At 51.7% G+C, this 26,551-nt stretch overlaps 2 protein-coding genes and 2 long non-coding RNA genes across 13 annotated transcripts in view; 2 read left to right on the forward strand and 2 right to left on the reverse strand.

The window, feature by feature from the left end:
* Positions 1-26,551, reverse strand: part of PRODH (proline dehydrogenase 1) — a 72,986-nt gene that overhangs the window by 31,922 nt on the left and 14,513 nt on the right. For 4 of the 9 annotated variants that reach the window (XR_015242396.1, XR_015242395.1, XR_015242394.1 and 1 more), the window contains exons 9-13: positions 25,293-25,385; positions 25,054-25,200; positions 24,074-24,249; positions 22,785-22,883; positions 17,884-17,972 (exon numbers count right to left, since the gene is read on the reverse strand). Coding sequence is in view for 4 of the 9 variants with exons in the window: in XM_086682218.1 (XP_086538344.1) it covers positions 17,624-17,972; positions 22,785-22,883; positions 24,074-24,249; positions 25,054-25,200; positions 25,293-25,385 (864 nt within the window). In the remaining 5 variants the exon portion in view is untranslated. Of the gene's footprint in view, positions 1-17,233; positions 17,973-19,180; positions 19,325-20,538; positions 20,610-22,784; positions 22,884-24,073; positions 24,250-25,053; positions 25,201-25,292; positions 25,386-26,551 lie in introns of those variants that run through there. The other 5 variants (XM_086682218.1, XM_086682217.1, XM_025933445.2 and 2 more) reach the window with 4 other exon arrangements.
* LOC147575436 (uncharacterized) lies at positions 534-2,699 on the forward strand. Its single transcript, XR_015242399.1, has 2 exons — positions 534-752; positions 2,489-2,699. It is a non-coding gene; the product is annotated as an uncharacterized LOC147575436 (long non-coding RNA).
* LOC147575437 (uncharacterized) lies at positions 1,817-10,374 on the reverse strand. Its single transcript, XR_015242398.1, has 2 exons — positions 9,876-10,374; positions 1,817-4,998 (listed from the first exon to the last, which is right to left on the reverse strand). It is a non-coding gene; the product is annotated as an uncharacterized LOC147575437 (long non-coding RNA).
* Positions 10,440-16,299, forward strand: LOC112870185 (protein DGCR6). Of its 2 annotated transcripts, XM_025933275.2 has the most exons (5): positions 10,448-10,656; positions 10,741-10,901; positions 14,525-14,625; positions 15,460-15,600; positions 16,065-16,299. In XM_025933275.2, exons 1-5 carry the CDS (start codon positions 10,454-10,456, stop codon positions 16,146-16,148), a joined length of 690 nt encoding a protein of 229 aa, XP_025789060.2. In that variant the 5' UTR covers positions 10,448-10,453; the 3' UTR covers positions 16,149-16,299. The 2 variants fall into 2 exon arrangements, with proteins under 2 accessions (XP_086538346.1, XP_025789060.2); XM_086682220.1 differs by lacking the exons at positions 14,525-14,625; positions 15,460-15,600; positions 16,065-16,299 and adding an exon at positions 11,284-12,525 and having other exon boundaries at positions 10,440-10,656.

Here is a 26,551-nt window from a genome sequence, read left to right on the forward strand (position 1 = left end):
AGGTGGGCTGGGAGGAAATTACCCTATTAGACTGCCAAGGTGCACCCTCTCCAGCACCTAGACTGTGTCGTCCCCTCGAAGGCTAATAACTGTTCTATGGCGCCATCTGGTGGCCACTTTTATATACTTTTCCACCGGCATTCAGGCGAAATCTCCAAGTGTGGTGTTTGGCCTCTGTGAGCCAGGCAGAACTCCAGGAGGCTTGTGGCACCTGCGGCAATCTTCCGGGTCCTACTGGGAGTCGGAGCATTGACGCCTATCCATTTGCTGGAAAATAAACAGGCAGCGTTTTGAGGAGTGACCGTCGCTGTCCTGCCAGGTGTGGACCACAACCTGAGGGTGCCCCTTCACACGCGGGAACCAACCAAAGTCGCTATGGTGTAACGGGAAAAAAGTGTTCGGCGCCCAGACACCTTCACACACGTGGCTCCGCCATCGGGTCTTTGTGCTATCCGTTTTTTCCCACTCCCGCCCGAGGTGGGACTGGGTCATAATGGGAGGACAGGCTTGCACATCGCAGGGTCAGACGCCAGCCCGCGTGTGTCCCAGCTGTCAGCAGCACCTCCTGAAATTGTTTTCCAAGGCCCCATTCAAAATGGTAGGCCGGCACGAGCCGTCTGTGAGGGACAGAACAGGGCTCTGGCTGGGCTCAATTCCTTCGTGGGGTCCGGTGATCGGAGGTGCCTCCAAGGTTTCCCGAGTTCCACTCCAGAGACACGGACCTGCTATTCCCGCACAGATGGCCCGGGAAGGTGTGTGTCTGGGCCTGGAATCGGCCCTGCGTGGGTATCGGTTGCTGGACTTTCCCATCAGCTTTTCCGAGTCCCGCTCTGGAAGTGGAGACCAGCTTGAGCCCCATGGGTTAAGTCTAAGTAGGGCCCTTCATTCCAGGTGCCTGTCTGTGTGGAACGCGGCCTTCGGAACGCCCCCACATATTCCAAGTCCCTTCTCCGGAGCTGTGGCCTGGACAGGACGGCCGATGCGAGGAGGCCTGCGAAAGGCTCTCCTGGGCCTCCCAGTCCTCCGTCATCTCACCCTGACGGACCGCGACAAGGCCAGGCCAGGCCCACAAGACCGGGGGATGCGCCCTCCTGCTTCGTGACCCAAATCCGTCCCGGTGCGGTCAGCGAAGGTGGTACTACGCCACCTGGCGGCCCCTTTTATATCGTTTTCTCCCAGAGCTCAACTTGAAAAGCGCTAGGATTAAGTGCGGAGGCAAAGCCCAGAGAGTGGCCACAAACAAGGGCAGGATCCTTCCAGTGGCCTCCTGAGCCCATGGGGAGCGATCCCAGAGATCGGACCGAAATCCCGGGAGGGGTGGGGGGCCGGGGAGCAGCGTCCTTCCCGCCATCCTCCCAAGCGGCTGGCTAACGTGGCGCTTAAGGGTCGACCAGAAGAAGGAGGCGTGGGTGGTTCACAGACTGGATCGCGTCCTGCATGGGCTTCACTCATTGGAGGTGCAGCTCAGAAAATTTTCCAAGTCCCCATTTACAGTCAGGGACCAGCACGGGCCGCCTTGAGCCGTTGGAAGGGGGTCCCTAGCTAGGCTGCCGTCCCTCTTGGGGTCCAGTCTTCGGAGGCACCTTCTGGGGAATGTTTCCAAGTCTCACTCTGGGACACGGACCAGCCCCTGCAGGCGGGGTAGCTGAGGAGGACACCCCTTGCTGGGAAATACTAACTGGGAGGAGGCTGTGCACACGGAGGGGTCAGGAGGGAAAATAGTGTCTATGAAGATAAGCTATTGAAGGGGTTTACTGTAATAGAAAATGAAAATCCTGAGATTTTTAGGAATAATGATTGCTACTATTGATGTTACTATTATTCATCATTATCGTAATTATTACTGTTTTTTTTTTTTTTTTTCTGGCTAATTGCAGTTGTAAAAACACTGAAGTTTCTACTCTACCCAAGAAGAGTGTCTGGTTGACTTAAAATGATGAAGCATGGGTTTCGGTCCACAAAATTTTTAAATATTGAAATACAATTGGCATAACAATGTATATTAGTTATAGGTGTACAACGTAATGATTTGATATTTGTATATCTTGCAAAATGATCACCACGGTCCAGTTAATATCTGTCACCATACATAGTTAGAAAAATGTTTTCTTGTGATGAGAACTTTCAAGATCCACACTCCTAGCTACTTTCAAATATGTAGTATGATATGATTAACTATAGTCACCATGCTGTGCATCCCCATGGCATTCATTTTATAACTGTTAACTTGTACCTTTTGACTCCCTTCACCCATTTGGCCCCCCTCAGGCCCTCCATTCCCTCCTCAAGTAACCACCATTCTGTTCTCCATATCTCTGAGCTTGTTTGTGTTTTTTTTCCCTAGATTCCACATATAGTAAGATCATATGTTTCTGTTTCTGTCCGACTTATTTCACTTAGCATAATGCCCTCAAGGTCCATCCATGTTGTTGCAAAGGCAAATTTTCATTCTTTATTGTGGCTGAGTAATGGTCCATTTGTCCCACAGAATTTTCTAAATCCCCTCAGAAGCCCGGGAGCTTGCTTGCTCCAACCAGTGAGGCCCTACCCTGAGAGCTGCAAGACCCAGCCTGGAAGGCCAAACCACAGCCTCCACAACTGGACCCAAGCAATCAGGACCTGATCAATATCTGACATTTTCCCCTCAATGTCCCTTTTCCTCAAAAAGCTTCCAAAATAGAAAATGGAAGAAAGCCAAATTTTCTCCCCCTCACCAATCTTGTCTGACCTTGAGTCAGCCTGACCCTCCCATCAGGACGTGTCTTCCTTTTGTTTCCACCAGAAAGTTCTCCCACTCCTCCACCTGCCTTGGAGTCTCTGCAACTGCTGGTGGCTGATTCCCTCGCCATGTAGAGCAAGCTCTGAATACATGGTGCTTGTTCTCATTTGGAAGGTCTTCCTTTATCTCAGTAGTGGGGGAACCAAACAAAGCACTCAGAGAATCATACTGTTCCCCATGCTAACTCTTAAAAAAATATATATGTATGTATTTATCATATAATTTTTTAATTGAGATATAATTCATATACCATAAAATTCACCCTTATAAGAATGAACAAATCAGTGATTTATACTCTATTCACAAAGTTATGTAAATGTCACCACTGCCTAATTCCAGAATATTTCATTGCCCTAAAAAAGACATTCCTTCCCATTAAATAGTTTCTTTCCATTCCACCCCCTCCCCAGACCCTGGCAACCACCAATCTGCTTTTTTACCTGGATCTATGGATTTATCTGCATCTCTGTATTCTGGATATTTCATGAAAATGAAACCATACAATATGTGGCCTTTATGTCTGGCTTCTTACACTCAGTGTCATGTTTTTGAGACTCATCTATGCTTTATCATATATCAGTGATTCATTTCTTTGACCTAATATATTTACACTTGAAGCCACTGGGACATTTTTTTTTTCCTGCATGTTAACAAGCCCCTTAAAAAAAAAAGGGGGGGGGTAGTAAAATGCCCATTACATTACATTTAGATTTTTAATCATTTTAAGCTTAACTACAGTGGCATTAAGTGTCACCCTCCTCCCCAGACCCAACCTGCCCCACATACCTGGAGCCACTGGCATGCCCAGTGGACACCATTCCAGCCCAGTTGCCCCGACTCAGAATGCTCTACTGCACCCATCCACCTGGACTAGAACCTCATGGGTGGGCATCCCAAAGAGTATCCAAAAGGAATGCTATTAAAGGGGAGAGACAAAGAGAGGCTCTGGGGAGGTTGGCAGCTTCCCCACAGGACCATGGCCATGCACGGGCTGCCCAGAACAAGGAGACTATGCCTTGAGGCTGGCAGTCACCCAAAGAGCTTCAGGAGGTACAGTGACTATCACTTAAGGTGTGTTCACCTCTGATTCCAGTGCCCATGCAGATCCAAGGGTGCTTGAAGGGTCAATGGCAGAGATGCTGTTTGCAGCCTTTGGCAGGCCCCTATTGGTGAACTACAGTGCAAGCCTTCAGGATTTGGGAGTAAGGCCTGCCATCATCTACAGATAATTACACTCCTTTTGAGAAACAGCTCTTAGCCCACTACTGAGTCTTAGGAGAGACTGAACACTGAACTATGGCCACCAAATTACCATGAGCTGCCCATCACCTGAGCTGCCCATCATGAACTGGGTGCCATCTGACCCACCAAGCCACAACACTGGGCATACACAGCAGCACTTCATCATCAAATGGATGATGTCATTGGGCCTGATCAGGCCCTGAAGACAAGTAAGTTACATGAAGAAGTGGCCCAAATGCCCATGGTTCCCACTCCTGCTACACTGCCTTCTCTCCCAGCCTGCACCTATGGCCTAACATGGGGAGTTTCCTATGACAGAGAAAGAGAAGATGTGGGCCTGGTTTACAGATGGGTCTGCTTGACCACCTGAAAATGGACAGCAAGAGCACGAAAGGTCCTGTCTGGGGCATCCCTGAAAGACAATGGTGAAAGGAAACCCTTCGAGTGTGTGGAACTCCTAGCAGAACACCTGGTTGTGCACTTTGCTCAGAAAGAGAAATGGCCAGATGTGCCATTACCAATTCATAGGCTTGGCTGGATGGTCAGGGACTTGGAAGGAACATGACTGAAAAATTGGAACAAACTTGGGGAAAGAGGTGTGTGGACAGACCTTCCTGAATAAGCAAAAGAAGGAGAAGGAGAAGAAGGGGAAGGAGAAGAAACGTGTGTCCAATGTGAACGCTCACAAAAGGGTGACCTCAGCAGAGGAGGATTTCAATCATCAAATGGATAAGATGATCCATTCTCTGGATACCAGTCAGCCTCTTTGCCCAGCCACCCCTGTCACTGACCAATGGACTCATGAACAAAGTGGCCATGGTGGCAGGGGTGAAGGTTACATATAGATTCAGCAAAATGGACTTCTACTCACCAAACTGACTTGGAGATGGTCATCACTGAGTGCCCAATCTGCCAGCAGCTGAGGCCAACATGGAATGCCAATATTGCACCACTATACAGGAGTAATGTCCAGCTACCTGGAGGCAGATTGATTCCACTGGACTCCTTCTACCGTAGAAGGGGTACTGTCTAGTCCTTACTGGAATAGACACTTACTCTGGATACAGATTGCCTTCCCTGCACACAATGCTCCTGCCAAAATTACCATCCGTGGAATTACAGAATGTCTTATCAACTATCATGTATTCTACACAGCATTGCTTCTGATTAAGAAACTCACTTTATAGGGGCGCCTGGGTGGCTCAGTCGGATAAGCATCTGACTTCGGCTCAGGTCATGATCTCGCAGTCTGTGAGTTCGAGCCCCACGTCAGGCTCTGTGCTGACAGCTCAGAGCCTGGAGCCTGTTTCAGATTCTGCGTCTCCCTCTCTCTCTCTGACCCTCCCCTGTTCATGCTGTCTCTCCCTGTCTCAAAAATAAATAAACGTTAAAAAAATTTTTTTTTAATAAAAAAAAAGAAACTCACTTTACAGCAAAAGAACTACAGCAATGAGTCCATGCTCATGGAATTCACTGATCTTACCATGTTTCCCATCATCCTGAAACAACTAGCTTCACAGAATTTTTTTTTTCTTGATAGAGAGAGAGGGAGAGAGAGGGAGAGAGAGGGAGAGAGAGGGAGATAGAGAGAATCTTAAGCAGGTTCAATGCCCAGTACAGGGCCTGATGCAGGGCTCAGTCTTAAAACTGTGAGATCATGACCTGAGCCGAAATCAAGAGTCGGACACTTAATCAGATGCTTAACTGACTGAACCACCCAGGCGCCTGGACAGAATGATAGAATAGACTTTTGAAGACTCAATTACAGTGTCAGCTAAGTGGCAGTATCTTGCAGGGCTGAGGCAAGATTCTCCAGAAGACTGTATACTCTCTGAATCAGCATCCAATGCATGGTGCTATTTTTCCAATAGCCAGAAGCCATAGGTCCAGGAACTGAGGGATGTAAACTGAAATAGCACCACTCCCATTACCTTAGTCACCCACTAGCAAAATTTCTGATTCCTATTCCCACAACCTCATGCTTTGCTGGCCTGAAGGTCTTGAAACACAGAGGGAGAAAGGCTTCCACTAGGAGACACAATGATTCTATTGAACTGGAGGTTAAGACTGCCACTCAGCCACTTTGGTCTCTTCATGCCTCTGAATCAATAAACAAAGAAGGCTGGTTGGGGTGATTTACCCTGACTACCAAGGGCAAATTGGACTACTACTCCACAATGGAAGTAAGGAAGAATATACAGGAGATCCCTTAGGGCCTCTCCTAGTGTTACCATGCCTTGTGATCAAGGTTAGTGTAAAACTATAATGACCCAATTAATAGGCAGGATTATTAACGGCCCAGACCCTTCGGGAATAAAGGGTTAGGTTTACCCACCAGGTAAGGAACAAAAATTAGCTGAAGTGCTTGGTAAAGGCACAGGGATACAGAGGAGTAGTGGAACAAGGTAACTATAAATACTAGCTACGACCACATGATCAGTTAAATGAAGACTGTAATAGTCATGAATATTTCCTCCTTATTTTACTATGAATACATTTGTGTCTGTCTTTGTTTTCTTTCCTCCCTTACATTATTATCATGTAACATAAGATGTACCAATTTTTGTTATAGGATTTAAGTATGGCCAATTCTACATCATAGTGTTTAAGTTACATGGTTTCAAGGAGAAAAGTAAACATCACTCAAGGACTTCCCTCCTCCTCTAGGGAAGGAGTCAGTGCCTTTTTGGTCTTACAAAGGTTGTATCATGCTAGACAGAATCATGACCTTGTTACTGTCCTTATTTGGCATTTATTTATGGCTTAAAGATGTATATGGGTGCCAAATTGACAAGGGGTGGGCTTAGGATGGTTAATTTTATGTGTCAACCTGACTAATCATCGGGAGTCTATATTAAACATTATTTCTGGGTATGTCTGTAAAGAAATTTCCAGGTCAGAGCAGCATTTCCACTGAATCAGTGGCTTCCAAAGCATATTGTCCCCACCCTGTGTGTGGGCATCATCCAACCCACTGAGGGCCTGAATAGAAACAACAGAAAGCAGAGGAAGGAGGAATTCAACCCTTTTTCTTTGCCTTGCTGTCTGAGCCGGAACATCTCATCACATCTCCTGCTCTCAGACTGGGATTTTTATCATTGGCTCCCCTGTTCTCAGGCCTTCAGACTCACACCACATTACACCATCAGCTTTTCTGGGTCTCCAGCTTGCAGGTGGCCAATCATGGGACTTTTCAGCCTCCATAATAACATGACCTGACTTCACGTACTAACTTCATAGATATCTGCAGCGCACACTGACAAACCCATCATGTGTTTGTCCTTGCCTCACACACCAAAAAGGATGACAAAGAAACAAAAGGGCCAGAACTGCAGCAGGGGCTGTGGTATGCCCCATCACTGAGAAGCCCATTAGGGAGCCCACACCTCAGCAGAACTCCTCAGGAGTCAGGTTGTGAGTAAAAAGTGACCTCAAAAGAGCCTCCACAGGCCTCCCCAGCATTCTAGAAGGTTCACAGATGTTCTGCTGTGGTTCCACTTCCATCAGCTGTGGTTCATGCCTTTGTCTGCATGGCCTATGTGGATGTGTGCAGGGTGCCAGGACACCAGGGCAGAACCATGTCTCTATGTACACAATAAGACACTCACACACAAAAACTCAAAGCACACACAACACTCAAGCACCAACCCCTATAAAAACCTCACAGTGAAGCTTTTAGCCCCACACACATAGATACACACCCCCTCACACCACAGACTCAGCTGTGCCTGTTCAGGCACACAGTCAGAGACAGGGACTGTAGCTCCCCAGCACACAATACAATCAACCGTACCCGCCTGATATTGAAGAGTCAGCCCAGTGTGCTCCAGTCACCGAAGTGCTACCAGCCAGGTTCTTAGGCTTGGGAGGTCAAGTGGAGTGGACAGATAGTGACTACAGAGTGAAAGTCCATGGTAGACACTATCCAGTGTGTGAGTGTTATGTGGCTCCACTGAGTCCAGATACACAGGGGATGTGTACCCCCACTGCACGTCCCAGCTACATGCCAGTCCCCTGTTCCTGCAGACAAAGCTCCCAGTGGTGCCAAAACCATCAGCCCTGGGGATCTGGCGGTCAGAACACCTCCCTCCAGACGGGGCCCTTGTGATGACCCTGAGGTAGCCCAGGAGTCCCTGTGCCTGACTGACCCACTGTCTATGTCCACACTGGGGAGAAGGACCCCTAATGCAGGTCAGAGTAGGGTTGCCAGAGAGGGCCTTCGTGCTCCAGCAGCAGAACAAGACTGTGGAGCAGCCTCCAAACCAGGTCTGCCTGACTTTGCCCACCTGGCCTTCCCAGGACTTGGAACAACCAGATACACTGAGCTTGTATGGGCAGAGGGGCCTTATGGTCACCCAGATGACACAGCACAAATCCCTATCTTAGACTCCAGGCTTCATGCAGGTACCCTTCACAGATGGGGAACTGAGAGGTGGGCCCAGACTGAATCCCCATCACTTCCCGTCACCCAGGTCTCCTTCAGAACTTGGGTGGGCACCCTCACCCAGATGCTGCTATCACCCTCTAACCATGACCTCCAGGGAGGTGACAGCATCCTGGCCTAAACCAGCCCATTCCTCCAGCCACTCACAGCTGCTCAGTGCCCAAGTCGCAGCTTCTGCTCCTGCCACCAGCTAGGAGTGTGGTGCAAGGTGCCAGTGTGCACCTCCAGCTATGGGTTTTGCCTGTCCTCCATACTCTACAGCACTGGCCTGAGTGCTTGTCATTCATTCATTGTATTCATTCCTGGCCCCAGACTCAGAGCACATGTGGGGAAGGGAGAGCCACTCCTGCCAGGACTGAGGAAACATCGTGGAGAAAACTGTGAGGACTAACTGGGGACTTCAGTACAACCCCAGATGGCTCTAGAACCCCACCTCCCTGTGTTGCCTTCCCCTGACCCTGACCCAAGTGAAGCCCTGTCATCTCACCAGCATGGTGGCTACTGAGTGGCTTGTGAAAGGCAAATCTGATCATGTCTGTGCCCCCAAACCTTCAGATCTCCCTACTGCTCTTAGGACAATCCCTCAGGAGCCTCTGTAACATGTACCCCGCTGCACTCTCCCTCTGGTTGCTGCAGCCCAGCCACATGGGTCCTCTTGAGAATAGGAGAGTAGGGGACAAGGAATCTGATCGGTTTCAAGGACAATCAGATGTCAAAGGTAGGGAATTCTCTCTAAACTGACTTACCAGGATTCTTGCTGCAACTAGACTAGGCAGGCTTAAGACAGGGCCCAAGCATGAGGCCTAGTTAAAAAGAGAGCTAAAGGGAGCCTGACCAAAGTTTGGTTAAGGAGTCTTCTTCAAGGAATCAATCACCCCAGAAAACGCCCTAGTTAAGCTGCCTCCTCTCCTTGGTGCTGATCCTACATAGCCCCCAGGGGGTCAGCATGCGTTTCTTCTCCAAAGTCTGGGCATTCTATCCGTAGTCAGTTGGATTTGTCTGCTCAAGTTGGCCACACAAGCCTTCTTTCTGGTTGTCTTCTTCATGAATCTACCTACTTTTGCATTTCGCTATACAGCAGCCTCTTCCCAGTTTTTGGCAGCACTGAATGCTCTCCCACTGAGATGAAGAAGACATGATGCTAGTTCTCCATGGCGGGAATCCCCTGCCCCCATGAGTCCAGCAGGATATTCAGCAATCCAAACTTTGTTTTGTATATTTTTGTGGCTTATGAAGAGTGTAATTGTGGATTCCAGGACTTTTATTCTCAATGTTGGATTGAGGCATTGGGCCAGGTTTTCTTCGACATGTTGACGACGCTGGTGGAGGCAGATAAGGGGGTGGGGGGGTGGGGGTGGGAACAGAGCTCTCCCACGAAGGTGTTGGGGTTGGGGAGGGCGAGGGACTCACCGCCATCCTTCCTCCAGCGCGCAGACCCTTCCTGCACCGCCGCTGCTGGAGCTCCCAGACCCCGTGTCAGAGAGGGAGAGAGGGGTCTCGCTTGACAGGTAACCCGGACAAACGCCCCATAAGTGGAAGACAAGGAGACTGAGGCCTGAAGGTGACAAAAATGCCCCAAGGTCACGCCGCTAGTATTGGTGGAGCTCGGGACTCAATAACTCAAGCGCTTTTGGGGGGAGCAAAGAGGAGCAAACACTTTGCGACAGCAGCAACCACACGGCATCCCAACAGGCGCATGCGCTGGACCACACCACACCCTCGCAGAGTTAGCCCAGTGGGGCGGGGCCTCGGTCCGCGCCGACTCAGGGCGGGCAGGATGGGCTTCTTCGAAATCTCGCGATTTCGAGGCTGTGGTGTTATGCCTCAGGTCGCGTGGGCCAAATGGCAGGATAAGGGGCGGGGACAATGAGGGACCCTCCTAGGAACCTCTGCGTAAGAGCGGAGCGAGCCTCGTAACGGGAGGGCGCAGGAGGTGGGCCGCACCGCCTCAACTGTCGTAAAAGGGGGCGGGACGCGCCGCGTTCGAGATGGTCGTAAAATGGGCGGGATGCGTCTCACTCGGGCCTGACGCAGAGGAGGCGCGGGTTGCTCCGGCCGGCGGCTGGCTGGGCGCGACCACCATGGAACGCTACGGTGGCGCCTTCGAAGAGGCGGTAGATGGGGCCCGGCAGCAGGAGCGGCACTACCAGCTGCTATCTGCATTACAGAGCCTAGTTAAAGAGCTTCCCAGGTGCGCGGCCGCGGGGTGGGGCGGAGCGGGCGGCTGAGGCGGCCCTGGGTCCCGCCCGCGCTCACCGCGTCCCTCTGCCCGCAGCTCTTTCCAGCAGCGCCTGTCCTACACCACGCTCAGCGACCTGGCCCTGGCGCTTCTTGACGGCACCGTGTTCGAGATCGTGCAGGGGCTGCTGGAGATCCAGCACCTCACCGAGAAGAGCCTGTACAATCAGCGCCTGCGGCTACAGAATGAGCACCGAGGTGCGCGGGGGAGGCGGGACGACGCACGCTTCTCCTCCGGGAGTTTAGCTCTCGGTGTCTGTGTAGGCCGAGTCCTTCCCTGGGTGTCGCTCGGATGAAGACGCTAAAATTGACCAGGTCAAGCGCGCGGAGACCGCTAGCCCTTTTTTGGTGACAAAAAGGTCAAGGCAATTTAATTTTGTCAGTTGCACGACCCCGCATCAATATAACATCGACACTCCCTGCCCAGACTTAGCCTTGTCTCCACCCTCGTCCACGCAAGATGGCCCAAGGCCTTCCTGTGTGGTCAGTCCGTGGGCGGATCCTGGTGGTGGCGGTCAGCGGTAGCGGCTGACTACCCTCGGTGATGCTCCAAAGTGTTGACAGTTCTTCCGTGCTTTAGGGTCAGTTCCCCTTCCAGCGGCGCAGAGCCCCACACCACCCCTGCCCCCTCACCCGCACTATGCCCTGTGTCACCCTTTGGAACCAAAAACTTCTTCACTCGAGCCACACCCTCAGCCCTTGGCTCCTCCCAGGCGTACCCACTCGGGGGTCTCCGGAGCCCCTTCCTGCAAGGTATGCTGGGCAGCTCTCCCTGCCCCCATGAGATTTCCTACCTTTGTTATTGTATTTTTACCAAACTTACTTATTAAAAAAAAAAAAAAAAAAGGTTAAAATATTTAGTAAAGTTGGAAGAATAATGTATACCTGGATCCCCTCCAGGTAGATTCAATAATTAACATTTTGCCGAAGTTCTTAATACCTCTAAATATATATGCAACACCATAGGGTTTCACTCTGGATCTTCAGCATTCCTCTAGACTGGGGTTTTCTAACACAGCACTGTTATTTGTGGCTGAACAAGTCTTAATGGTGAGACAGTGTCTTGTGCATTGCAGGATGTTTAGCAGCATCCGTGGCTTTTACCCATTAGATGACAGTGGCATATTCCTCCAGTGACAGCCAAAAATGTCTCCAGACATCATTGGGGGTCAACTTTGGCCCAGGATTGAGAACCAGTGCCCTAGAACAAGAACACTCCAACATGACCAGGGACAGCATCCTGAGAATTTAATCATTCCAGGGTGTCTTCTGACCTTCAGTCCACAGTCACATTACCCAACTTATCACAAACTGTCTCTGTAAGGACAGTGTAGGTTTATGCATGGCATTTGGTTACTTTGGTCTCTGCTCCTGGAATAGTCTCAAAACATTTACTATGGCATTGACTTTTTGAAGAGAATGTCCCCATGCTGGGTCTGTCAGATTGCTTCCTCATGCTGTCATTTAACCATTTCTCCACCGTTTCCTGTAAACTGGACAGCAGTTGCAGACCCAATGATATGCAACTTAAACGTTTATGGCAGAAATTAGCATTTCTCTCAGAAATCGACATTGGATTTTGTTGAATCCCTTTTTCTATATCTATTGACATGATCATGCGGCTTTTTGGTTACTATGGTGAATTACACTGATGTTTTTAATTCCTGGCATAAATCCTAGTTGGTCAGGATGTATTATCCTTTTTGTCTGTGTTGGATTTGATTTGCTAAAATCTTGTTAAGAATTAAGGCTGGCTTCATAGGATGAGTTGGGAAGCGTTCTCTTCAGGTTTTTAAGTTTTTATAGAATTGGTGTTACATTTTCCCTGCTGTTGGAGTGGTTGTCTTTGTAAACATTTCCATTGAGGCGTAAAATGCATACAGTCAAAAATCCAAAGTACATAGCTCATTATTCTTTATAATGCTCAAATTGGGCCACATACAGTCAGTGGGAGAGCTCTTGGGCTGGCTCCTGTGTTCTTTTGATGTGTCCCCATCATTCTTGGAGCACTTCCTTGCTTTCTGGTACAGGAAGGTGTTTAGGCTCATCTTTTCTTGTCTTTCCCTGCCTCAGTCTGTTTCCAGCTTCAGCAGCCTCCCATCAGGATGGACCTTTCCCTTTGGCCACCAAAAAGCTTTCCCACTCCTGCCTGTGGTTGAGTCTCTACCAAATGCAGGCAGTGATGGTCACTTACTCTTGCTGTCAGTAAGTAGTTCTCATTCTCATGTGGGCGACCTTTGTTTATCCACAGAGATTACTAGTTCAGGGAGTGAATAAAGCACTCCGAATAATAAAGGGGGGGGGGCAGGGAGGGCAGCAGTTTCTCCAGAGTCCTGGTTCCTTTTAGTGAAGATTTTTTGATAATCCTCTAGACACCTTGCTACTTGTGCTTCAGAAGTTTTGGACAGGTTTTGATGCCACCAGCAATGGGTGAGCACCCTGTGACTTTCTGCTTTTCCTTCCCTCTGACTCAGCAGGTGGTGGTGATTGGCTGCCATTGCTTTCCTTGGTCACTGCTAAAGCCAGGCAGTGGCCACAGCTCTCATCTCACCCAGTGGAAGCTGGATGTTGTCCTGAGATTTGCAGCAATGTTTGATAAACAAAGTGAAGGAGATAACGTGTTCCTGCATTTATCTATTTATTTCCTCCCATCCTGCCTCCACGTGGTGTAAACATTAACCAGGGAGCATCTTCCTTGTCCTTGTGTGTATGCAGGTGTCTCAAGGGTGGTTCTTGGTTTCACACTCATTTAATGTGATAAATGCCATTGTTGAGGTGTACACAGAATGCCAAGACACAGGAGATTGGTAAGGTTCGGGGCACAGCAGGTGCCAAACCACTGGCTAAGAGGTATCTGCCTAAGACCTAGTGTTGGGTTTGTTTCCTTATGGCCGAGGACCCCTCCTTACAGGAGAGATCTAGCCATTTGACATGGGTCTAGGATCTATGCTGTATAGTTTTGTATATTCTGTTTTGTGATTGGTTTCTTTCCATCCCATGATACCTTTCTCCTCAGTCCAGTCCTATCAGACTAGACAACTTTGCTTATGTTTATGGTATGATTTAGTGGCAACTGTAGGAGCTTTCCTCAGTGGCCTTGGTGAACTCCTCTCCAAGTAACATAGACACCCCCCGCCCCCAGTAGAGGACCTCTAATGGCTCATCTCATCCTTGGGCCCATCCTACTCCCTCTGGGAGTGGTGGATGGGGTGGGGCAGGTCTGCCCACCCTGAAGGGCAGCTCTGAGGGAGGGACACAACCATGCCTCTGGAAGCAGAGACCATGCCATGCTTTGGCACAATGACTCCTCATCCTCCTTTTCCCAGACCTTTGCCTGGGTGGTCTCCTGGACATCTCTGTATATATCACATGGGTGATGGGCAGCTCACACCCAGGAATGCTGGCCTGTGGCCATCTGAACCTAGAAGCCTGCAGACCGCAGTCTCCCACTCCTGTTGGTCTTCTGACCCCGGGCTATAGCCCTGGCCCCACCCCTACGCCAGCCTGCCCTCGCTCACCCTCCTCTGTTGCATTCTTGCACCGAGTCCCCTCGATCCTCGCTGCTAGAGAATGGCCCTGCCCTGGTTGAGGGAAAGACTGAGTGGGCTAGGGGATTGGGCATCCCCCAGAACTCCATCCAGCTGCTAGTGCAGGGCTTCGGGCAGGCTGGGTCATCAGGCAGGGCTTCATGTCTGCGCCTTGTCCTGGCTGCCCCATGGTGGGACAGCCAGGGCAGGTGCTGAGGCAAGAGGTGTTCCCTGATCCCCTCCCATCTCACCTCCCACCACCTACCTGACTTCTCTGGTCTCATCTCCTCCTAGTGCTCAGGCAGGCGCTGCGGCAAAAGCACCAGGAAGCCCAGCAGGCCTGCCGACCCCACAACTTGCCCGTGCTCCAGGCAACTCAGCAGCGTGAGCTGGAGGTAGGGGTGTGGGCAGGGTGACTGGGCCATGGTGGAGGGGGCCCAGGGTGGAATGGGAGCTGCTGTCTCCTCTGGGCCTCAGCTTGGGTGGTCCACTAGAGACCTGATGAGCCCCCAGTATGGCTCTTCACTGTGGGGGTTGGGATGTGGCAGAACTGGGTAAAAGCATATGATTCCCTGCTCCCTGGGGCTGCAGCTGCTTGTGGCCCGGGCCTGTGCAGGGCAGGTGCTGAGTGGGAGGCCGTTGTGCCCCAAGGCTTTAGAGGTGCAAGGGCAATGGTGGGATTATGAGGCCTGTCCTGTTCCCAGATTGCTCAGGACAACCAAGAGACCCATATGTAACCGAGAAGCCATGGGTGGTAGGAGTGCATGGAGGGATTTGTGCAGGGTCCCAGACGGCCCCGAGCCAGGGCATACAGGGAAGAGGTGCTGAGCTGGGGTTGGCTGGCAGTCCCAATGGGGAGGGAACATATGCAAAGGCACAGAGGTGGTTGGCAACTTGATAGTAACCAGAGGTGGATCTAGCATCTGGCCAGCTCATGGTGGTCCTGAGCGGTCATTGCTGGGCAAAGTCTGGCACAGCAAAGGAGGGACACCTGGCCGGAGGTCCTGGAAGGGAGAACATTTGGGGTGGGGCAGCCGAACTTTTCTCCAGGGTTCAGTGTGGCCGAGGAGGGAGCAACCTGGTGCAATAAGGGCACCATCAGTGGCCTTGGAATGATTGGGAAGGTGGGGGGGGGGGGGGGGGCGCTAAAGGAAGTGGCAAGCCACCAGTGTATGTTTGAGGCATTGATGGGCAGGGGGCTAAGCCCCTGAGCCGCCCTCACCGTGCAGGCAGTGGAACACCGGATTCGTGAGGAGCAGCGGGCAATGGACCAGAAGATTGTCCTAGAGCTAGACCGGAAGGTGGCAGACCAGCAGAGCACACTGGAGAAGGCAGGGGTTGCTGGCTTCTATGTGACCACCAACCCACAGGTCAGTGCCTCAGGTCTGCCCTGGTGCAGCCCAGGGGATGCTGGTTCCCAAAGGTCCAATTCCCTCTGGGGTTTTATCATTGGTCACTGGGGAGCCAGGCCCAGGGTGTGTAGACGGAGGGGAGGAGGGAGAAATTAGTAAGGCAAGTCCCACTGCCTCTGCCTCCCCTTCCCCAGGCCTGCTACTCACAGGACCCTCATCTCCTCCCTACATACATCTCCGTGTGCACCAAGCCTGGACAACTGCAGCCTTGTTGGGGGTGGCATCCCCACTTTTTCCCCTTTCTGGCAAGCCATGGGCAGGATTCACTGGAAGTCAGTCCCATGGGTTCATTGCTTGGCACTCTTAGGCCCTGGTAGCTGCCTGTGGGCCTTTGGGAAAAGGAGGCTTCTGCCTGGGGCTCTTGCCAGTGTAGGAGAGTCTAGGTGTCATGCTGGCCTCACAGCAGCCCTTCTGCATCTCAGGAGCTGACACTGCAGATGAACCTATTGGAACTCATCCGGAAGCTGCAGCAGAGGGGCTGCCAGGCGGGGAAGACAGCTCTATGACCAGATGGGGTCCCTGCCAGTTACCTGCTGCCCATCACAGCTGAGAAGACAGCCCTGTTCCTCAGTTGCTACAGGCAGCAGAAAGCTGAATGGAACCTGGCCACCACCTTCCCAGCTGCCTGCAGGAGGAGTCAACCCTCTGAGGAGAGGCCAGATGGGACTCTGGCTGCACCTGCCATCCACCTTTGCTTTTGTCCAAAGCTAGGATGGTATGGTAAAGGGAAGAGTGGGCCTATCCTGCTAATCGGATGCCTCAGAGCTGAGCACAGTAGGGCTGGAGGTCCTAGCACCTTCTCACTCCACTGGGTGCACCCAATCTCTGCCATGCTTCAGGCTTCATGCTTGTTCTGGTCTCAGCCCTTCCCTTGGCAGATGCAGCCCAAGTCAATGGGAGAGGCTCCAAGGCCCAAGCCCTCTGAGGCCCAGAGAAATAAAGGTGCCACAGTGTGGCCTGCACGTGGCTTATATGACAGCTCTGTGGTATCTGCCATGACTGGGGCCCTCACCTGGTAGCTCCATGGCCTATGGAGGAGTCAGCAGATGCCCCCACTCCCCATGTCAGAGGTTCCTCCCAGGGGCACCCCCTCTGGAGCTCCCTCATGCAGCTGCAGGCCCAGCCATACCACCTTTCCCCCAGGGCACTAAGACTATCTAGTCTGCTCTGGGGCTGAGGACTAGAGGGAGGAGGCAGCTTTGAGTCAGCTCTGGTCACAATACTAGGAGCCTGATGGGTCATTAGGACAACTGGGGCGAAGGGCACCGAGCAGCAAGTGTCGGGGTGGGGGGGGGGGGGAAGTCTAGGGTGGGGAAGCAGCAAGCCCACCCCAGGAGCATCCTGTCTGCATTGGTCTGTGCCCAGGGGCGCTGCTATCTGTCATCTTGGGGTGGGAGTGTCTAGCACCCTACATAGCCAAATCTGTGATACAGACTGAAGGAAGGATTGGTGGGTCCACTCCACCCATGGTGGGCCTCACTCCCAGGGACACATGGTGCCAGAGAGGCAGAGCCATCAGAACTATTCTGTCTTTGATGCTGACCCCACAGGACTTGAGGGGGAAAAGCGTTGCAAGAAAGAAGTTGAGGGCTGCAGGAATAGTGGTTTATTGACCAGGCCAGCTTCCCCACTGGTGACTACCCGAGGGGCTCAGGGTATGGGCTGGATGAACTCTGTCAGAAGGTGGTCCTTTGGGTCCAAGGTCATGGGGTTGTGCCCACTTATTGAAGGGCAGTCCCTGACAGTTCCCAGTGGCTCTGGCAAGCATCAGACATGATCTAGGTGCCCATGTCCTGGGCAGAGGCCAGAGGGGCACCGAGGCCCGACTTCCAGTGGATCTCATAGTCTTGGGCATAAAAAGGTGAATCCACGTGAAGTTTTGGTTGGGCTATAAATGTGGCATTGGCCTGGGAGGCCACAGCCCAGGCAAGGGAGCATCTGAAGGCCAAGTCTGAAGGTGGGTGGTGGTGCCCCACGAGCACTAGGCTGGACGGTGAAAGAGGCTGCCTGTGCGGAGCCTCCGCTTGAGCTCCTGCCACAGCAGCTGCCTCTCCCGCCAGGCACCCTTCATGACACCACTGTTCTCCAGGGCGCGGCGGGACAGGTAGGGCAGCACTTCCATCACAGGGCCATAGGGTACATACTTGTACACGGGAAAGCCCGCCTGACCTGTGCACACAGAAGCAGTGAGTCCCAGTCCTAGACTTCCCCACCCCTGCTCCCCTGGGAGACTCAGCTCACCTAGTGGGAAGCTGATCTGATCACACATGCCCAGTAGCTGTCCAAAGTACACCTGACGGTCAGCAGGGTGCAGGCCCAGCTCCTCCATCCTGTAGACAGACAAGATGGCAGGTGAGCCCCCAGGGCAACTTGAGCTAGCTCTGAACCCTCCATTTCCACTCCCAGATCTTCATACACTTTAGCTTCCATCCCCTGCAGGGTGGGGCATAGGTTTAGGCTCTGTGCTGCCCAGACCAAGCATCTGCCCTGCAAGTCCCACCTCAGGTCATGGCCACCAAGTTCCCTCCTCTCCCAGCCAGCCTCCCCTTCCCACTATGCTTGCTCCCCATGGCCCCTTCCCTCTCCCCTCTCGTCTGCCCTAACCTAGTGAGGCAGGCCTGCCCCAAAGCCTGGCCTGGGTAAGCCATCAAAAGACCCTCCTCCAACCCCTTTTTGAGCCCCTCTCCTTCAGTGCCACATCCCCTCCGTCCCACCCAGTCTCTTGTCCTCCCCTTACTGGCTGCTCTGTCCCATACAGCAGCACCAGCCACTGGTGCCCGCTGAGTCTCTGAAAGTCAACCGGTCTAAACTGAGATGTGCTAGAAGTATCTAACACACATGGGATTTTGAAAACTGGAAAAAAGAATACTGTTTTTCTGAAATACTGAATATAGGTAATATTTTGGATATGTTGGCCTAATTGAAAGGTATTACTGAAATTAACGTCATCTCTTATATGGCCAGTAGAACATTTAGAATAGATGTGGCTCACATTTCTCTTAGTGCTGCCCAACACCTGGCCCCCAACTGTGCCCAGCACCCTCTCCTGACTTCATACCTCCCTTGTATGGTCTTAGAAAAATTTCCAAGGTTTGTAGTGTCTACTTACTGAGGATTCTTATATTTTTACCTCCAGCTTGCTGTATCCACATGTCCAGACTCAATTACCAGCGCTCTGGAATCTGCCCTCATCCTTCCACCTCCCTCCAAGGGCATATTTAGCCTGGGTCCTCCTCACACGCACCCAGGCTGCAGGCCAGCAGTGTGCTTCCCTGTCTCCAGGGTCCCCCTCTTCTCACTGTCTCAGGCCCCTCACTCCTAGAGCATTGAGGACATCTCACCCCGGCCCTCCACATGAGGATCATCCTCCAGAGGTCCTCTCCCTCTTTCTGTCAGAGTGGCTCCAGTGTGGGGGCCACCTACTCTAAAGCAGGCCATGGTCTCTACCATGTGGCCCCGGTCTCCAGTTTAAGTATCTCTGTCCCTCACTGGAACATGAACCCTGTGAGAGCAGGGCTGCCACCATGTTGCTGCCCACCTGACTGGCAGTGGTGGGGTCATTCACACGGTTCCTGCGGAAGTGGCTGCTGACCCCTCTCCACCCACTAGGCCATGTGACTGCAGCTTCTCCCAGCAGGCAAGGTTCTCCACCTGGCTTCTGAGCTAGGCCTCCTGACTTCCTCTGGCCAAAAAGAGAAGAGCAAATGTGATGTGGGCAAAGGCTTGCCCTCTCAGGGCTTCTGGAAGCCTGAGACCACCATGTGGCAAAGCCTGCGCTGGCCTATAGAAAACTAGATGTGATGCAGTCCCTTTGCTGCCCCAGCCATGAATGAAGCCATTTAGGTCCAGTCAGGCCTTAGCTGACCACAGATACAAGTCAGATCTCAGGGCAGGGCCAGCAGAAGCAGTCCCCAGCTGAGCCCAGTGAACACTGCTGGCCCACAGAACATGCTGTTGTTCAGGCCTCTTGAGTTCTGGGTTGGCTTGCCACTCAGCCAAAGCTTACACAGGCTGTCTGAGCTCCCTGATGTGGCATCAGAGACCCACACTACTTCGTCAGGGAAGGTAAGCCCAAGCTGCCATGGGCTCCCCAGCTCCCAGTGCAGGAACACAGAACCATGTTCTGAAGGAGCCAAGCCTTCTCCATGACAGTATTTGTGGAGCGTGGCACGGGCCCTGGGAGTTATGAGAAAGGAGAGCGCACTCAGCTGGCACTTCAGACAAAGGAAGCCGCGTCCAGGGCAGGAGCCTCCCTGGCTAAGATGCCAAGAACAGGCTTATTCTCGGCAGGAAGATTCAGAAAGCAGAAGAGAGGAAGCCCTTCTGAGGGCAGGTTATACCTTTAGAACTTTCACTCTTTTCTGTCTAGCTGGTGAGTGGCCTACCTGTGACCCCTACCTAAAATGGGAGTGGTCAGGCAAAGCCTGCTGAGCTCATAACTGAAACCTAAGAAGATGCCACTTGTACATCACTGACCCTGTGGGCCTGCCACTTGTGTAGGGGTGCAGGTTCCCAAGTGCCAGGCCAGGGGCACAGGGAGGCTCTTTGTGTACATCATCTAGTGGATGATCAAGTTTCCATCACGGAGTAACAGAATATTTTTTAAGTCTAAGGGAAAACCAGGTTTTAAGATTTGCAACTTAAACCATCTGTTTTAAAAGTCAAACCAGAATTTTTTTTTTTTTCACCAAGCACAAAAGGTACCCCTGGCTCTCTGACATCCAGTCACAAGGCTGGGGTATCTAAGGCAGTAAATGAGCAGCTGGGAAGTCCCCAGGGATGGAGGGAAGAAGGTGGAGCAGTCCTGTCCAGCTAGGACTCCACTCAGCCCCTCACCAATCCCACAGAAACAGCCAGACCCTGATCCTGGCAGGGACTCTCAGGAGGGAGACTTACCACAGTCTTACTCGGCCTGGGTGGCACTGGTGGCCTCAGCACTCACATCCCCACCCTGATAGCTGCAACTGCTGTGCATTAGAAATCATGGTTTTCACTAACGGGAAAACATGCTCAGCATCACTCATCATCAGGGAAATATAAATCAAAACCACAATGAGGCACCACCTCACACCTGTCAGAATGGCTAAAATTAACAACTCAGAAAACAACAGATGTTGGTGAGGATGTGGAGAAAGGGGAACCCTCTTGCACTGCCAGTGGGAATGCAAAGTGGTACAGCCACTCTGGAAGACAGTATGCAGGTGCCTCAAAAAATTAAAAATAGAACTACCCTAGGGATGCCTGGGTGACTCAGTAGGTTGAGCATCTGACTCTTGATTTCAGCTGAGGTCACAATCTCAGAGTTCGTGGGATCGAGCCTGCTTGAGATTCTCTCTCCCTCTCTCCCCCCTCAATCTCAAACAAACATTTAAAAAATAGAGCTAGCTACCTACAATCCAGCAATTACACTACTATGTATTTATCCAAAGGATACAAAAATTCTGATTTGAAGGGGAACATGCACCCAATGTTTATGGCAGCACTATCAACAATAGCCAAATTACTGAAAAAGCCCAAATGTCCAACTGACGAATGGATAAAGAAGATATGGTGTGTATGTATGTATGTATATATGTATGTATATTATATATATACACATACATACACACACAATGGAATATTACTTGGCAACCAAAAAGAATGAAATCTTGCCATTTGCAACAATGTGGATAGAGCTAGAATATATTATGCTAAGCAAAATAAGTCAGAGAAAGACGTATCATGATTTCACTCATAACTGGAATTTAAGTAACAGATGAACATAGTGGAAGGTAAGAAAAAATAAGACAAAAACAGAGAGGAAAAACAGTCCATAAGAGACTCTTAAATACAGAGAACAAACTGAGGGTTGCTGGAGGGGAGTGGGTTGGGGGAATGGGCTAAATGGGTGACGGGCATTAAGGAGGACACTTGTGATGAGCACTGGGTGTCATATGTAAGTGATGAATCACTAAATTCTCCTGAAACAAGTATTATATGTTAAATAACTTGGATTTAAATAAAATTTTTAAAAAATAATAGTTTTCAGCTGCAATTTTAGGCTGTGAAAAAGCAGTGCCATCACAAGCAGAGAATAAGCACTGCTTCACCAAATGGGTGTAGAGTGACCAGAGTCAGCTTGTCAGGCAGCTGGCTGTGCCGTGCCTTGGCTGTTCATTCACTGCTTCTTCTGGAAGCCCTGCTTGGCCACAATTTGGCTGCCCTGCTTTGCTCTTGGAAAAGGCGAGGGCCACCAAGGCCACTGCCACCGTGCTTCCTGTAGGGCCTCAAGCCCAGGAAGGTGGAGACTGGGGAGCAGGAGGAGTGGCTAGGACCCCTCATGTGGTGCTCCTTGGCTTAAGATAGAAAACACAAACACATGGTGATAACACTTAAGATAGAAAACACAAACACATGGTGATAACACTGGAATATTTAAGAATTTACTTCATGGGGCACCTGGGTGACTTGGTTGAGTGTCCGACTTTGGCTCAGGTCATAATCTCTGTGGTTCACAAGTTCGAGCCCCGTGTCCGGCTCTGTGCTGACACCTCAGAACCTGGAGCCTGATTCAGAGTCTGTGTGTCTCTCTCTTTCTATGCCCCTCCCCCCTCTCATGCTCTCTCTCTGTCTCTCTCAAAAATTTAAAAACATTTAAAAAAGTTTTTTTTAATTTACTTCACCTTATTCCTATATCAGACTTGCATGGATTCTACCAAAGTTTTGCCCCACAAGACACACACTTAAAGAGAAAACAGACTATATTAAGTTCCAAATGCAGTTTAAAATGTTAAGAGTAACTATTTATAAATAAGATGATATGCTGGAGGCCTCCTGAGGGGATCTGACATTGCACATTGTATTTGTGCACTTCAGTAAGCTATTTAAATCACCGAGTGAAATTTAATTTCTGATTTGAAATTTCAATAAGTCAGGTATTAATTTTTAAAAACCCAAGTCACTGCAAATAGCCTTTTTGCTACTGCAGTGCCAATGGCCAGCTGGACCTGGGGAGACAGGAAGCTTGCAGGACACTAAAGGTGCCACTCTAGCTCATCCCACAGACATCACCCCTAAATGCCACCACTCTGCATAGCTTCCACACCACCCGTCCCAAGCCTTCCCTCACTAAGGAACACCAGACAGCTGAAGAGGGTGCCTACCTGCGCAGCGTGAAGCGAACTGTGTCCTCATTGTGAGAGGCCACCATCACTTTGGCCTTGGCATTGTGCTTCAGCTCCTCCAGGACATAATTGAGGCACCTGAAGGGAGTGCCACGTAAGCCCCAGCCTGTAGAGGCCACAAGCAGGCCCATGGCTGTCCAGCGAGCCCACTCCAAGTGTGGCCATGGTAATGGGACCAAGGCTGTACTTGTCATTCCTCAACACCTCGTAGGTAAGAAAGAAAACGTGAGCAGTACCTGGGGCTAGACATTCAAAAGGAGACTACCTGGGACACAGTGCACTCAGGACAGATGGAGCTTTGCTTCCAGAAGGGGTCCATAAGGAAATTGAAGCCTCCCTGAGCATAGAGAGTGTGAGGGTTCTGCCATCTGGCAGCAATGGTGTGTGTCCTTATGACCATTTCCAGGAACATGTGACAACTATGTCTTTGCCCGTGAGTACAGGAGACAGGGGCAAAGTGTGCTATGAGTCACTACTGTAATGACCTGACAGCAAACCACCAAAAGCTCACAAAGATGGGCACTCTGCTGGCTGTTGGGTTAACACTGTGGGCCGGCATGCTGACACAGGAGGATCCAAATACGTGTTACATGGAAAAGCAAGGGCACAGGACTGAATGCACAATGCCAAAGCAGATGTGGGTATACCCATGGCACACTTGGATACTCCCAGAAAGCAGGGCACTGCCGGGGAGGGAGCGGGAGCCAAGGCACTCAGAGTCTATTTGCGACACACACACACACACACACACACACACACACACACACACACACACACAACCTCACAAAGAAAAAGCATGGGATCTGCCTGTCCTTGCTGCAGGACAAGGTCAGCAAGACAAACACAGCAAAAGCAGATGTAGAAACAGTTGATGATCCTGGTGTGTAATTTGGAAAGCAAATGGGCTGCATGCGAGGCAGGAGGGCTGCTCAGGGCTCTCGTCCTAAGTGTCAACAAGAGCTGGCTGGGGGACCTGGGCCAGTTTAGTTTTATTCAGTAGACTTTTCTGTACTAAAAATCCACCTTAAAAGTTTTTAGAAAGGGTAAAACAAAAGCTGAGGATTCAAAAAATAAATAAAAAGCAGAGAAGATAATCAGCTCTGGTCTCAGGACAGAAGTCTTGCTCCTACAGAGGCTTCTGACACACTAGGCTGCTCCACAGTCAGATAGGGGTCACGTCAGGTCAGTTCCACCACCCCTGCCCTGTTTTGTCATTCCCCTCCCCAGGAAGCCATGAGGCCCCCAGGGGCCAAGAAGGGCTGGCGCACCTGTGATACATGGCATGAGTGGCCTCGTACGTAGGGTTAATGGGGTCCTCATAGCCAATCTCCGCGGCACGGGCGCGTTCCTGGGCCATATATGCACCCCGCACCAGCTTGGCCCCAAAGCACCAGCCCTCACGGCGAGCCAGCTCCACATCCAGGGTGACGTTGTCATAGGCGTCCTGTGGGACCAGGGCCAAAAGTTGCTGCTGACCAGGATGGGGCCCCCTCCAGCCTGTGTCCCCTGAGGCCCAGGTGCTCAGGGAAGCAGGGAGACAAGTGTGAGTGAGGAAGGCCCTCCAACCTCCATCTCTAAGAAATGGTGACTCCTCAGTGTGGCCTGAGGACAACTTTGTTGGGGGACAGACTAGGTGCCAGCAGCCACGGTATTCTCCGGAGTCTTCTCAGGCTGACTCAGAGTCAAGGGATGTTGCCCCATCCACCCACCCACCCACTCACCCACTTCCCCCGGCCCTAGAGCCTTGACACCCATCCCACACCATCTCCTCCAAATACCTGGCTGGTCCCAGCGCAGCCCAGCCCAGGTTTGTGCTCAGCGACCCCACCCTCAAGCACCCTGGGCTCCCTGAGGTACATGCAAGATTCTCAGCAAGTCTCTTTGTGGGAAGGGGACCAGAGATTTCATCTGATCCTCAGAGGGACCCAAACTAAAAAATGGCAGGAAATAAAAATGGCAGGAAAAAACTTACTCATGAGGCCTTCAAATTTTAGGGATTAAGGCACATGAAGCAGACTGCAAAAAGCCTCCTTCATCTTCCTTCTACCCCTTCAAAACCCTGTCTGGGATCTGAGGCCCAGAGAAGGGGCCAGTACACAGCCAGTAACAGAGTCCTGGGGCCTTTCCTCCCACTCAGAGGCTGGCACACTCAGGCAGAGGCCTCTCCCAGCACCAGCACAGGACTCAAGTGAGGGGCATCACCTGCAGACCAGTGGCAGAGGTGGGGGGCAGTAGGCAGGGGCCATACCTTGAGGTAGCACTGGTATGTGTTGAAGATGAGCGGCTTCTCTATGTTGAACTTGCGCTGCATTTCCAGTGTCAGGCGGCTGATGGCTGGCTGGAAGTAGGTCTGCTCGGCATCCACCATCAGCCGCACGCCCACCTCAGTGGCTTTCTGAGAAGTGCGGGGTGGGACAGAAGGTTTGACTGGGATCAAGTGAGACAGGTGCCCCCCACCCTCTCTGGGCACATCCCAGGGTCCTCGACCTTGGCCAGGATGTCCATTCTTTGCAGCATCCTCGTCATCTGCAGCTCTTCCTCCTCCGTGAACTGTGACAGGAGAGGCTCCAGCTGTCCTGTCTGGGGCAGCATATGGTCAGGCCACAGCAGGGCTCCAAGCTCCCACCTCTCAAAGCCACAGCTCCCTCTGCCTGAGGGCACCCACCTGCCCCCGTGTGCAGGTCCTACCAATACCCCAGGACCAGCAAAGGCTACCCCATCCCCTGCCTTGGTCACATGGTACCCCAGAACCTTGCTGCCAGCCAGCACCCTCTGACTCACAGGGCTAGCCGCCCCAGGTCACACCTACACCCAAGGTGTCTGCTCCCACACAAGGGTGAGGAAGAAACTCTTGATCCATCCGATCACCCAGAAGGACTCAGCCCCTAGCAGAGAGAGGGATCGGAGAAAGAGTGGTGGCTACAAGCAGGAGGGAAAAGTTGCAGGAGACAGACAACACAGAGCGGGGACAGAGGCACCATCTCCAGACAGTGGTGGCCTTCAGGGAGCTGGCAGGTCAGCAGAAAGCTGGTGCTCAGCAGCTGGGGTGGGGGTGGGGGTGGGTTTGTGGGTGGGGAGCACCTACCCTGGAGGCCTGTGCAGCCCTGGGCCCTCTGCTAGCCCCAAATGCCCACTAACACTGCCCGGGGCACTCTCAGTGGGGCCTCAAGCATGCCCTTCCATTGGCCCTCGGTGTCTTAGCTTGGGGACTGAGCCCTCCATCAGCTGGGGCAGGATACTTGTGGAAGGCAGTTATCTGTGGGATGTTTTCCCAAGGGACTTCTGCTGCTTTCCATCCCAGCTCAGGGGTGGTTTCAAACAGGGCACAAATTCCAGGCACCTCCCACAGGCAGGATGGGGCAGCTGGGTGGGGGGGGGGGGTCTCATTCCTCTCCCCCTGAACACAGGCTGGCCTAGTAACTAACTTTTAACAAACAGAACTGGGCATAAGTGATGCTGTGGGACATCTGGAGCTAGGTAATAATGCTTCCGCCTGGCTCTCAGGGGACACTCAACCTAGGAACCCAGCCACCACATGGTAAGGAAGCCCTGGCCCACAGCCAGCATCAACTGCTGACTGTGTGAGTGGGGACCCACAATGACCCCACCTCCCACCACCCTCTGAGAACCGCAAGGGAGACCTTGAGCTAGAACCACCCAAGCTGAGCCCTGTCCTTCCAGAACTGTGACGTGAGATAATATGATTACTGCCATTTCAGGCCAGTAATCATATTAGGTTTGAGGTG

The sequence above is a fragment of the Puma concolor genome, chromosome D3 (genome assembly GCF_028749965.1).
Source record: "Puma concolor isolate L17-30 chromosome D3, mPumCon1.1.hap2, whole genome shotgun sequence".
Lineage (NCBI taxonomy): Eukaryota > Metazoa > Chordata > Mammalia > Carnivora > Felidae > Puma > Puma concolor.

Coding starts and splice junctions, on each gene's coding strand:
- LOC112870185 (XM_025933275.2), top strand. CDS start 10,454: ATGGTCGTAAAATGGGCGGGATGCGTCTCACTCGGGCCTGACGCAGAG. Junction 10,657..10,740: donor CTAGTTAAAGAGCTTCCCAG/GTGCGCGGCCGC, acceptor CTCTGCCCGCAG/CTCTTTCCAGCAGCGCCTGT. Junction 10,902..14,524: donor GCTACAGAATGAGCACCGAG/GTGCGCGGGGGA, acceptor ATCTCCTCCTAG/TGCTCAGGCAGGCGCTGCGG.